Here is a 12312-nt window from a genome sequence, read left to right as displayed (position 1 = left end):
TCTTGGGCTTTAGCAAGAGGAATGTGCATGCACGAGGCAGTTATGCAAAGAATCGCTCACAGATTTTCATCAGTGAAGGAAAATAGATATTTGGACTAGTACTTCATCACTAAGAACGTCTTCTCGCATATGTAGGTGGGTCCGCAGCTGTGGTTTAGTGGCCGATAATCTGATTATATATAACGTCATGTACAGTGCATGCACATTAAGAAATATATATTTTCAGGCTCGGATCTGCTCACGATGGAAAAGAAGCATCCAAAGGGTGTCCAGAGAGTGATCGTCACCTAATGAACCCCTATCATGAACTGAGGAAAGAAACGTACTCAGATTGCAGCCGAAAATCCATCAATAAATTTTTGAAGTAAGTGTTTTTTCACATGATTCTTCTTACAGGTTCTCTTATTATTAGGGTAATATCACACAAACGCTTGGGTAATGTTACGTTTGTAATCACTGCTACCTACGCAACGACAGTACAAGCGCTCGCCAGACATAGTGGCTCTAAAGCGACAGTTTATTGGCTTCGGAATCATCCTTGACTTGTAGACACTAGCATGGATGCATAATGAAATTGATATGTGCTTCATATCATCCCATATAAGGCGTACTTTCCCGTTTAATTAAGTTCTTTTTGTTTTTTTCTGCCGAAATTTTCCTTCAACCTTTTTATAATCTAAATACAAATCTCCAACTTATGCAACTGCTTATTTGTGTACCGCTCGTATTTCCTACTTGCGCAGGAACGCCAAAGCTCTCTGCTTGTTCGGAGACGTAGACATCAGTCAACCTGAATTGGGAACAAGGCTTGAAAACAATCTACAACTTAAGCATCTAAGGTCTGAAGCCTGTCAAAATCGCATGAGTGATGGCCAGTCAATCCTGCGCATTGAAGTACGATGATTCTTTATGTAGAAGTTATAATATAGTGCTCCAAATATGCTGTGCATATCACTTTACAACACTCATCCACTCGAACTATAGCGAGACCCTTGAATGGTGTGGCCTTGGCCTTTTTTTGTTACTGGTGCAGTGCGCTAAATTTTGGCCGTTCTGAAAATTAAGAATAAAATGTCATATTATAATTCAAGCCCATATTGGCGTCTACCAAAAGTCAATGTTTTTCTCAGCTATATTTGGGGGTGTAAATGGGGCGGAGCGACTGCAGGCAGCAGTCAATCGCGTTAATCCTCACCTTAGAAGAGTAGGACAAGCGTCAGACAGCTGAAAATTTTTTACTGCACTATCTCAGTGATCGGCCCACGTTTATAGAGCGCACATGCCCGCAGAAAGAAGGTCGAGTTTCAAGCGCAAAATGCGCAGAATGTCGTACTGCGCACAGCACTCTATGATGTCACCCCTCGTATGAGAGGAGTACATGAAGCGTTGGATGGCTTATATTTTTCAGTGCTTTAATTTTGTGGCCAGCCTAAATTCTAGGACTGCGTGATTTTAGGTTAGCGCGAAAGACTACTCCAGCTGCAGTACACGACTTATACATACCTCGTTTCGATGGTGGCAATACGGTGGATCGTTATGTTGGTTCAATATTAATGAATTACGGTTGAAAGTTCTCGATAGTCGACATCCAAAATTTATTTTGCTGTGGTGCTGAATACTTACACAGTAGTAGTCAAATAGTTTTCTTGAAAACTTTTGGTCACTGTTTTGGCATTGGTAAACAGTGCCGTAGTGCCTATCATTCTACATTTGCATGATTTTTGCCCTTTCTTTTCGGTGATTTAGACTGAGGCACCCTGCCAATTTTCATGCACCGTTCGCTACAACGAAACAAACACTGGTAAACTTGCAGATTATCTTCTTGATAAAGACGATACGCCCTGTAACAATAAAAATCCCTTCCAGGTAAGTTTTCATATTTGCACAAAGAAAATAATATAGAAGCGTAGGAATTGGTGATGATCGTGATCGGGGTTTATTGGTGCAAGGGCCAGAACTGGCGAAAGATTGCGAATTTAGCAGTGATTCATCAGCAGCACAAATCATTTGCATGCGTTTAGGTTGTAGTTCTTTGTTGATTTCTTTAAAGAAAACGTACGCTTACTGAAGTACTCAGAGCGATGAGTTTCGTGTTCGGTGACTGTGCTTATGCCATGTCACATGTTACACTGAAAATTCATTTCAGACGGTTAAGTTGTCTGGTGGACGCATGTCCAACGTCAATCAGTTTCACAATTTTTTTTTGCGAAATTAAGGTTTCAAACACTTGCGCCTAATTAGCAAGGGCATATATTATAAACCATACAAAGCCTTGTTTCAAAATGACATGTGGGAAATATATAAATATATGCAACGTGCTTTCAAATACCTTCTTCCACAGTGACATCCCATAATGAAGGGCAATATGCAAATAGACGTTTTTATTAAGGACAACCTAAATCAGGGAAAAATTACTGTTTTACTTCAGTAGATGCATTACACGCAATCAAATTGTTGGAAATACTTCACAGTTAAATGTTTCTTAGAAGACATTATGTCATCTTTTAGAGCAAAAAGCAGTCTTTTCAAGAACTCTCCGTTAATTGTTCATTTCTGAAGCATCAAGCCTAGAACGCTCCAATACATCACTTTCAGCAGCATGTATCCCGCATTCCCTGGAATGCTTCTTCCCCGCCGGTACTCCAGCTTTTCTGTTTGGCTTGCCTTTCAGCTTATCAGCGAGACACTGATGATGATTATGGGGTCCGCCTCGTGGGCAGGGCTTCCCCATTTGGACGCGAGATAGCTCACCAATATTCGCAAAATGTGAACTTTTTTGCTTGCTTGAAAAAACAAAACGCAACATTCCTGCTTTTTCAATATTCTGTATGAATACGCGCACTTTGCTAGGTTTGAAGAATTTTGAGAATGTGAACAACGATAAACGCAATTGCTGCCACGCAAACAATAGAGCCGCCACAAACGCTAAGCAAGGCACTTTTTCGGTGAATGTTCGAAATTCGAATGAACTAATGTTATCTATTAAGCCACATCTTCAACCTCAAAAGCAAAAAAAAAAAAGCTTCTTGCAAGTGTCTTGCGATTTGAAAAAGCAAATGCGTAAAATTGCTATGAATTCAAACCGAATATTATAGGCGGGATGTAACTGGCATTTCTGAAACATTTCTATTCCTTGTTTTCGTATGCAATTAGGAGCATATATTTGCTATAATAGGAAGTATCCTTTATCTTATGTATTTTTATTTTTTGCACCCTCAAGACCGAAGTATTAGAGGGGAGTGGGTACGAAAAATATACAAAAGTAAATAACAAAGCACCAAAAGGTGGTTAGTTGTTACAGCACAATTGATTATTTAATTGTATCCGGGAGGGATGATGTCTGATAAGGCCGAACGAAACTTTGAATTGTCCTTGATTGCGGCAACTGCACCGGGATGGTGGTTCCATTCCTGAGAGGTCCTAGGAATAAATTATTCGTAAAAGGTTCTGTTGTGGCACTGAATTATTCCAAGCTTATGGTTATCATCAATGGGAGAGGAAATGTAGGTAGGAGTTGATATAAGACTATCGCGCAAGTAGCAATTGCGGAAATGCAGTTTATAAAAATGAAGCAACGCGAAAGCGCTTGCGTCGGGCAGAGAAAGGAGTAAGTAGGAAAGGGTTTTTCATGGCAGTGAGGCTTCATTTGCGGTTATCATTGCTATAAATGAAACGCGCGGCATTGTTTTGGATTAGTTCAAGTGATTGAATAAGGGTTGCGATGCGCGGGTCCCAGATGGATGAGGTGTACTCCATTTTATTCTTAATAAGCGTTTTGTATGAGATAAATTTTAATAATGTAGGAGCAGGAGAAAAATTTCAGCAATGTTAACCTAGCATGCGCTTAGTATTGTTAATTACCTTATCGATGAGCTACGACCAGGAAAGCGGCGAGGTTATGTGCATGCCTAGGTATCTATAGGTGGTTGAGACTTATAGGGGAGTATCAATAAAGTAACAGTTAGGCAGAGGAATATTGCTGCGAGTGACACGCATATATTTACATTTTGTTACGTTAAGTTGCATTAACCATACGTCACACCAGTTGTAGATAGCGTTTATATCGTCTTGTAATAATTTGTCTCAGATTTATCTGAGATTTCACGGAAGATAACACAGTCATTTGCGAAAAGGTAACTATTACAGAAAACATCATTGGGTAAATTTTTATTGTAAATTAAGAAAGAAGATCGGCTATACCTGATACTTGGGGCACACCAGAGTCTACGGGATTAAATGGGCACATATTATTTTAAGTAACATACTCTGAACAATTAAGGGGAAAATGTTCAAACCATGCAAACATGTTAGGATCAAGATTAAGTTTACTAAGTTTAATTAGAAGCAATTTAGGACACACTTTGTCGGAGGCCTTGGTAAAATCAAAGAAAGCACAGTCTGCGAATGAACCTTGGTCGAGAATAATGAAGGCTGTTAGTAAAAGGAACTTGGAGTTTCGCAAGTGAAATTCTTTCGGGAACCATGTTGTGCTTTTGTGAAAAATGATTACTGTCTAAGTGTTTTGCTAAATGTGAGTACAAAATATATTCAAGAACCTTGCATGCAATGCTGGGGAGGGAAATTGGGCGGTCGTTGAGGGGCTAATTCTTGCCACCGGACTTGTGAAGTGGGATTACCTTCCCTACCTTCCAATCTTCAGGTAGCGGATGGGTATGTAAAGATTGCTGAAAATTTTTTTTAAAGCAGTGCACATGAATAAACAACAATATTCTTTAGAAATTTCACATTAGGCAAATCAGAACCAGGATTTGATGACAACTTCAGATCTTTGATTATATTTTTGACCCCAAGAGGTTCAATTATAAGAAAGTCCATAGCTGGGTAATTGCAGCGTTCAAGAGTTGAAAGGACCGGGTCATTACATACGACAAAGTTGTTACAGAACACATAATTAAGGACTTAAGGACTTGGACTTGGGGACATACATCATCTGGTACGGGTGAACCACTGGAATAGATCTGCGTGACCGAATTATCTTTGGAACTGTTGATGACAGGCATAAACGTTTTAGTGTCATTCGCAAGTATTGTGGGCAAAGGGTGTTCTTGAACCGCCTTTTTGGCAAGTTTTACAGCTGCTGTGTGAGTATTGTGCGCCTCATCAGGAATCCATTTGGTTGCCATTGGAGTTTTATTTGCTATTCGATACAGTCGTTTGTTTTTTTTTTTTTTTGGTTGGAAAAGCATTTTAACTTGTAGTTGAACCAGGGCTTCCCATCATCGCAGAATATTACACATGACAGAATAAACTTGTCGCTGAGCTCATGTATATTATTTTGGAAAACGATCCAGTTCTCATGAGCAGTGCGATAATCAAATTGGCTTAGGAACGGATCAAGAAAATTAGCTTGCTCAATAACAATGGCGTCAAAATTTGCCCTATCATAGCGGTGAATTATTTTGTTTCAACAACTGGTTTTAACACAGGAGGTATGCACGTCAAGTAAAACGAATAGTCCGTTAACCTTTAGACCTATTTCACTCACGTCATTGCTATGTAAAATTCTTGAACATATCATTTTCACGCATCTTATTAACTATCTCGAAGATAATAGTTATTTCCAGACTTAGCAACATGGCTTCCGTAAGTTTTTCTCGTGTAAAACCCAACTTATCACCTTCAATAGCAACTTCAATACGTATATTGACTCTGGCTTTACTGTAGTGCCACGGCTTGTCATCCGTTCGCCGTCGGCGCGAAGTCGTCGGTTGGTCGTTCCGTACTCAAGCCGTATACAAGTCGGTTGGTCGTTCCGTACACAAGCGAACACAGAGAAGGAGTCAGAGTAGGGAGAAAGGTAAAAAAAAATATTTATCGACTGACGACGATAGACTATTTAAACGAAACACAAGAAACACAAGGACGCTAACACGAATGCACCTAATCTAGATCAACGATGAAGACAAAAGAAATGTATCGAACAGTTAACAGTAAACATAGAAATTAAGACTAAACAAAACACACTTAACGGTGGTCAACTAAACAGAACACAAAAGAAAACAAATGGTCGCATACGCATGGCCGGGCAGCAGTAGCATGTCCATAAAGCATGGAGTCGACGGCAGAGCTTTCCCGAAGAAGGCTCGCAAGCCGATCTAGTTGGAGTGGATGCGATTGCTGGGCGGGGTTTCCCGGGAACCTAGGTCTGACGTCTTCCCTAGAGTATGTTAAGCTAACTTGATGGGAACTACCGTGAGCTTCGTTGCAAGCGTTGGTTTGTCGTCTCTTACGTCAACTAGTACCTCGCAGTTCAGACGTGGCTAGGCGGCCCAGGAGATACTGGACGGCACAAGCTCTTTGACGTTTCTGAGCACATTGTACGCTAAGCTTCTAGACTACTCAGTTGGGTCTAAAACCTTTGTTTTGATATCTTCTGCTTTTCCTAGTTCCCTGTGTTGGGGAATGGCAGATAGGGGTGACGATCTAATCAAGTTACCCAATTGTATCCCGGCTTCTCCCAAGGCCTTCGCCGCGCCCCTTTTAATTAAGGCCGAGGAAACAGGTGATTCCCCCCCCCCCCTGTTGTTACAGGTCGTGCACTCGTATTGCACCACACACACACAGCCTTGAGTACGTGGAGGGCCTATATTGTCCGTTCACAAACACAAGAGAAACAACGGCAGCGGGCCACATGGCGCTGTCAACACACACTGTCAGCAATACGTGGACACAGGATCGCACAGAGACACCACCTATTTCGGAGTATTCGCAACCCTGCCCTTTTGGCAAGTTTCTCAATGTACGCGCGGGGCAGCGAATACACAGGGATTCCTACAAGAACTGTTGGGGCGTCACGGTCGCGCCGACAACAAAATGACAATAATCTCTAAACCTGCCTTTGACTTCTTTCGGGCGCTTGCCCGAATGGCCGGCAATAACCGTCTTGCTCGTCGGTACCTATATGTACGATCTTCTGGCGCCCATTGATCGGTGTTTCGCCGAATCGAATGCTGCCGCACCGTGACAACTGCCCCCCACTTTCAGAATGTTATAAAATATTATACGCTTTCAAGAGCGGCATTTTCAAGAAAAAAGGAAACTCCGTTCTATGTTAAGAAAACCCTACACACACATACAATGTGTACATACCAAAAAAAAGTTAACCTAACAGAAAACTACACGCCTATGTGTAGAACACAAAAGATCTACAGTTGCAGAATACCTCTATATTCGGCTCAAATAATCAACTCCCACATTCGTGCCCGAGGCGTTTGTACGGAGGACGAAGGCCTGATTTAAATGCGGGAGTCGCAATTATCGGGTCTTTCGAGATCTGGCATTTCAGTTCCCGAAACGCTCCTTCGCTTGCCAGTGTTCATTTGACAGAGTTTCTCTCTTGCTGCCGGATTAATTCGCGAGGGGAGCGCTGACTTTGGGGTAGTTCGCGATGAATTGCCGATAGTGCCCGGTCAATCCGAGGAAGGCGCGTACTTGCCGCTTTGCTGATGGGCGTGGTGCAGTTTCCATCTTGTCCAGCGTCTTACCCAGTGGTCCTATAGGACCGACTATGTCGACAGCCACCAGATTGAGTGGGGTTTCAATTGTGGGCATCCTTCCAAGTGGAACGCGTGACACTCTGCCCTTTGGAATCGTGCGCTGGCAAATATCTCAAGAAGCGACAAGCCTTTCCACATCGGCCGTGATGCGCGGCCAATAGAATTCATTAGAAATCCGAACCTTAGTTTTCTGAGCGCCTAAGTAACGAGCCATTATACAGTCATGTGCTCTTTTTATCACAGCGGCTCGGTGACACCTCCGCACGACCTGATGACGCACTTACCTCCCGTTCTTCTCCGCGTAGCAGCGATCAAGCAACCCTTTTCCTAATTAAATTCGACAATTCCCTTCTGATTTGAGCATGTCTGTTTCCGATTGATTCTTGCGAAACATTGCTTAAGCGTGTCCTCATTTCTCTGCTCGCTCGCGTACCCGTCCTCGGCTGGTAACTCCACTTCGGCCTCGAGAGCATGGAGTTTGCGAAGCCTTTCTTGCTCTGCCTGCGCCTTGGCGCGGGTGACAGCTGCCACCACGGGCTCTTGTTTCGTCTCGTTCTTACCGCCATCTTGTTTGGTCTCATTTTTCGGATAGTACGGGGATCTTACGCCTTATATATTTCCCACAGTTATGTCATACAGCGGTTTTCGCATACATAGGGAAGTAAAGGGTCTGGAAAGTCGGGGTGTCGACGTCAATCCGCGCCTCGGGCAGAAGCTTGGCAGATCCGTCAGCCTAGTAGACGAGGCTGCTTGCACCCGTTAACTGGTCTTCGTTCACCAGGTCAGCCTTTACAACCGCCGTGTTGCACCCTGTGTGCCTCAACGCTGAGATCTCTCTCCCTCCTAGGATCCAGGAAGCAACCCGAAGGGCCTTGGCGAGAAATATTGGCTGCGTCGCCATTATCCCATTGATGACGGGAACCTTGTCCTTATTTCCCAGCTCGAGATAGACGTCGCGTATCTGATCCTGGTGATCTGCTTTGGTGGGGGCGTAAACACACGATGCGTGTATTCTGTTATTAGAGCTGCCTTGGCAGTTGGACGATCTGCGGCCCTTTCCACCACAGATGTAACGGACGATGGCTGCGTTGGCCGTGGGTTTGTTGCGACATAGCTGGGGTGGGTGGTTTCCACGATTGCAGAGGTAACAACGTGGTAGTGGCGGGTGGCCGTAGCCTCTCTTTTCAGTTTCCTGTCTCTCGACTACGACTGCATCAGCTTTCTTTGTTTTCCAGAGATTTGCTCCACCCCGAGCTTCCCAGAACTAGTCTGCTAGCTCTAACACGTCGCCCAAAGACTCTGCTCCTCCTTCAGTCTAGGGCGCTCCTTTCTTAATTAGGGGTGAGAGAACGGGTGATTCCCCCTTGCTGTAGAGGTCGCGCACCTGTATTGCACCACACACGCACACCCTTCAGTCCGTCGCGGGCTGAAGTTCACAAACACAGGAGAAACGACGGCAGTAGGCTATATGGCGCTCGCGCCACACATACACTGTTAACAATTCGTGAACACAGGACCGCACTGAGGCACCGCATACTTGTCAGTATTCGCACCCCTGCTTTCTTAGTAAGCTTCTCAAAACACGCGTGGGGAAGAGTATACACAGGGGTTCCTAAAAAAAGCCGTCAGGGAGTCACGGTCGCGCCGACAACAAAAAGGCGATATTCTCTATACCTGCATTCGACTTCGCTTGCCCGAGTGGCCAGCATTAACCGTTTTGCTCTTCCGTCCCTATTTCCACGAGCATTTGGCGCCGGTTGACCTGTGCTTCGCCTAATCGAATAATGCCGCACCGTGACATGTGGATTGCATTTCTTTTTTTTAGATTTCGCCAAGGCTTTTGATAAAGTTATTCCCTCTTTATTGCTACATAAACTAAGTGCGTTAAAAATTGACCCGCAACTTTTTAATTGGATTTGGCATTGCGTTACATCTACTGGCAATGATTCTCCATGGCTCCGGTCGGTTCCAGCATAACTCAAGGGTCAGTCCTTGGCCCCCTTTTATTTCTCAGTTATATCAATAATTTACCAGTTAACGTTTCTACTAAGCTTGTTCTTTCGCCAACGGCTGTGTCCTTTCCCGCAAAAAAGCCAGCCATTCAGACGAATTATCATTTCAACATGATCTATATATGGTAACAGAGTGGTGACGCACCTGACACATGGAATTAAACGTTGCTAAAGGCAGAAGGATGGCCGCAACAAGGCAGGACGCTATATCTCCGTCTTACCTTCTTAGCAACTCCCTGCAAACCACAGCTTCCTATCGCTGTCTTCGTTTTATCATATGCAGTGACTTATTATGGAAACATCACGTTGAATATTTAATAACTAAAGCGAACGAAACTTTAGGTTACTGGAAAAGAAACTTTCATCTTGCCCTGCTGTCAGTCAGACTGTTACTTTACACAACCTGCTTTCCCTCTACATTTATACACGGCGTGGAGGCAGCGCAAAATCGCACCGCTCGCTTGATTTCAGCTAGCAATGATCGCAATACCAGTGTCACAGAAATGAGAGCTACTCTTGGTCTTCCTTCCCTAGCCAACCGTAGAAAGCAGTAACCCAATTGTCTTTTTCACAAAATGTACTACCGCAACCTCGCTCTTCAATCCTGGTTCACCCTACCAGCGCTATATCGCTGACACCGACTCCATCATTCACACAAGGTTAGCATACCATATTTTTCAACTACTGCAGGCTCGCAATCATTTGTCACCAGAACCGCAAGGGACTGAAATTGCTTACCTCGCTACATAACGGACAGAGCGGATTGACCTGCCTTTAAAAATGCCCTATCAATTTTTTAATTATGGGGTTTTACGTGCCAAAACCACTTTCTGATTATGAGGCACGCCGTAGTGGAGGACTCCGGAAATTTCGACCACCTGGGGTTCTTTAACGTGCACCTAAATCTAAAAAAATGCCCTATCAAACCTAATATAACACCATACATTACTTTCTCGCTAGTAGTTTTCTCTACGGCAGTATGTAATTATTCTGTATAAGATTTCGTATATGCTGTATAATGCTTTGCATAATTATTCTGTAGGATGCTTCATTCCTTTTGTTATTATTTTTCGTGTTCACTTTTACAATGCATGCCTCTGCCCTCTGTAAGGTACTTGTACCCTGAGGGTATTGGAAATAAAGAAATATATAAATACCTTGCGTTTGAACGGATAAAAAAGCTTGGAAAATACTTGTCACGCCCAAGTTCTAAACTTCTTGCTGTATATTATGCCATACAAGCGCCGCATGCCCGCGGAGTGAATAATACCAATAGAATATACCACGCCTACAAAATATAAGGGCACCGAAACTGCTTTGCCCAGTGCTAAAGGTGCGCTTACCCACCGAATTTTTTACTAAGATACATTTCTATGATCCTTCAAACAATGTGGCCGCGCAATTCAATCTAATTTTTCACTGGTGCTCAAACAATTTTACCACTTAATGTGCCACATTCTATAATTCCACAAAGAATTTGCGGGGTGGGGCACTTTTAGATAAGTTTATTCACCGTAGCGCATTTTGTTGCAGTACTTTTAGTGCAAGCACGTTCTGTATCTAATCCCATCCGTCTTTTTACAAGTGCAGGAAAACTATTCGCTGCTTTTCCTAATTTACCTACTTCTTGTATCAAGAGACTATCCAACAGGACCATAATACGGTAACTGTGGCATATTCGCTTGATACTACCGCTCCTTCCTTCGTTACCATATATTATCTTTGCAATAGCTGTCGTTGTGGTTATTGTTGTAATAAATATCCATCTTCTTAAAGAAAAAAAAACAGTTCTGAAGGTTACACAAGGTCGGCTAACATAGAGTCACACAGCTTCCCTTGAAACAAAAACAAGAAAATACCTACAGATGAAGTAACGTAATCGTGCGCATCTTGGTACTGCAAAATTAAAGCAGCTAATTACGAATGCCGAGGCATAACAAAATTTTAGGTTTACCATTTTAGCATAAGTCAGGCAATGAAGTTACACAATATCAGAACAATTATTTTAGAGCGAGCTGCAGAATTTGCTGCCCCTTTGGCATATTGAGGCATGCGCGGTACTACTGATTGCCTCTTCTTCTCATTTCAGAAATGTAAGAAAGGAAAATGCCAGTAAAAAAAATTACAAATGCTTTCGATTTGGGATGCCGACCTTGGTATACACAAACTTCAAATCCTTTTAATAAAAGAAATCGTTGCTCCTTCCTTGTCAAGTACTTCAGAAGACTTCTCTGGAATCCATATAACGCATCTTAATCATCATCAGGCATTTTGAAGCAGTACTCTAAGCGTATAATTCCTAAGATAGAATTTTTAATGTGCTTACTCAATAATTTTGATTGATTCAACCTCATACTACAATAAAAACTTTGTTTGTGTATTGAATTTTGGGCTCCAGGCGCCTGTGGCACTTAGCGTCGACGAGTGGTCTTCTCAGTTCGGTAGAGCGGCCTCAAGACTCAATGCAGCTCGCAGTCCGCACTGAAGCTATAAGGCGCGAGCTTACTTTTGTAGAGTGTCCTGAGTAGTGACGCAAGGCAACTAGGGTGCTTTGCGATCAGTCGTCACCTAGACTGCAAAAAGCCACCGTAAAGCTACTGGAAAACTCAACAATCGCCGCTTGCTGAGAAACACAGGCAATATTTGCGAAGAAGCCGAGATGTATCTTCTTATTGTTGTATATATCATGTATCAGCATGAACAAGAGTTTTAGGAAATAGAGATATTTTAACGGATAGTTACATATTTGACTAACTTACTCTACGACGGCGTCAGATCACGTA

General features: G+C 43.0%; 1 protein-coding gene across 1 annotated transcript in view; it reads left to right on the top strand.

Moving 5' to 3' along the window:
• The window catches only part of LOC129380650 (uncharacterized), a 37570-nt gene extending 25698 nt beyond the window's left edge, over window positions 1–11872 (top strand). The window contains exons 5-8 of the mRNA XM_072285128.1: window positions 227–364; window positions 744–894; window positions 1747–1866; window positions 11619–11872. Coding sequence (XP_072141229.1) covers window positions 227–364; window positions 744–894; window positions 1747–1866; window positions 11619–11645 — 436 coding nt within the window. The 3' untranslated portion in view covers window positions 11646–11872. The remainder of the gene's footprint in view (window positions 1–226; window positions 365–743; window positions 895–1746; window positions 1867–11618) is intronic.
• The last annotated feature ends 440 nt before the right edge of the window (window positions 11873–12312 follow it).

Source organism: Dermacentor andersoni, chromosome 10 (genome assembly GCF_023375885.2).
Source record: "Dermacentor andersoni chromosome 10, qqDerAnde1_hic_scaffold, whole genome shotgun sequence".
Lineage (NCBI taxonomy): Eukaryota > Metazoa > Arthropoda > Arachnida > Ixodida > Ixodidae > Dermacentor > Dermacentor andersoni.
The sequence above is the reverse complement of the archived record's forward strand: the minus strand, read 5'-3'. Positions and strand labels throughout refer to the sequence as shown.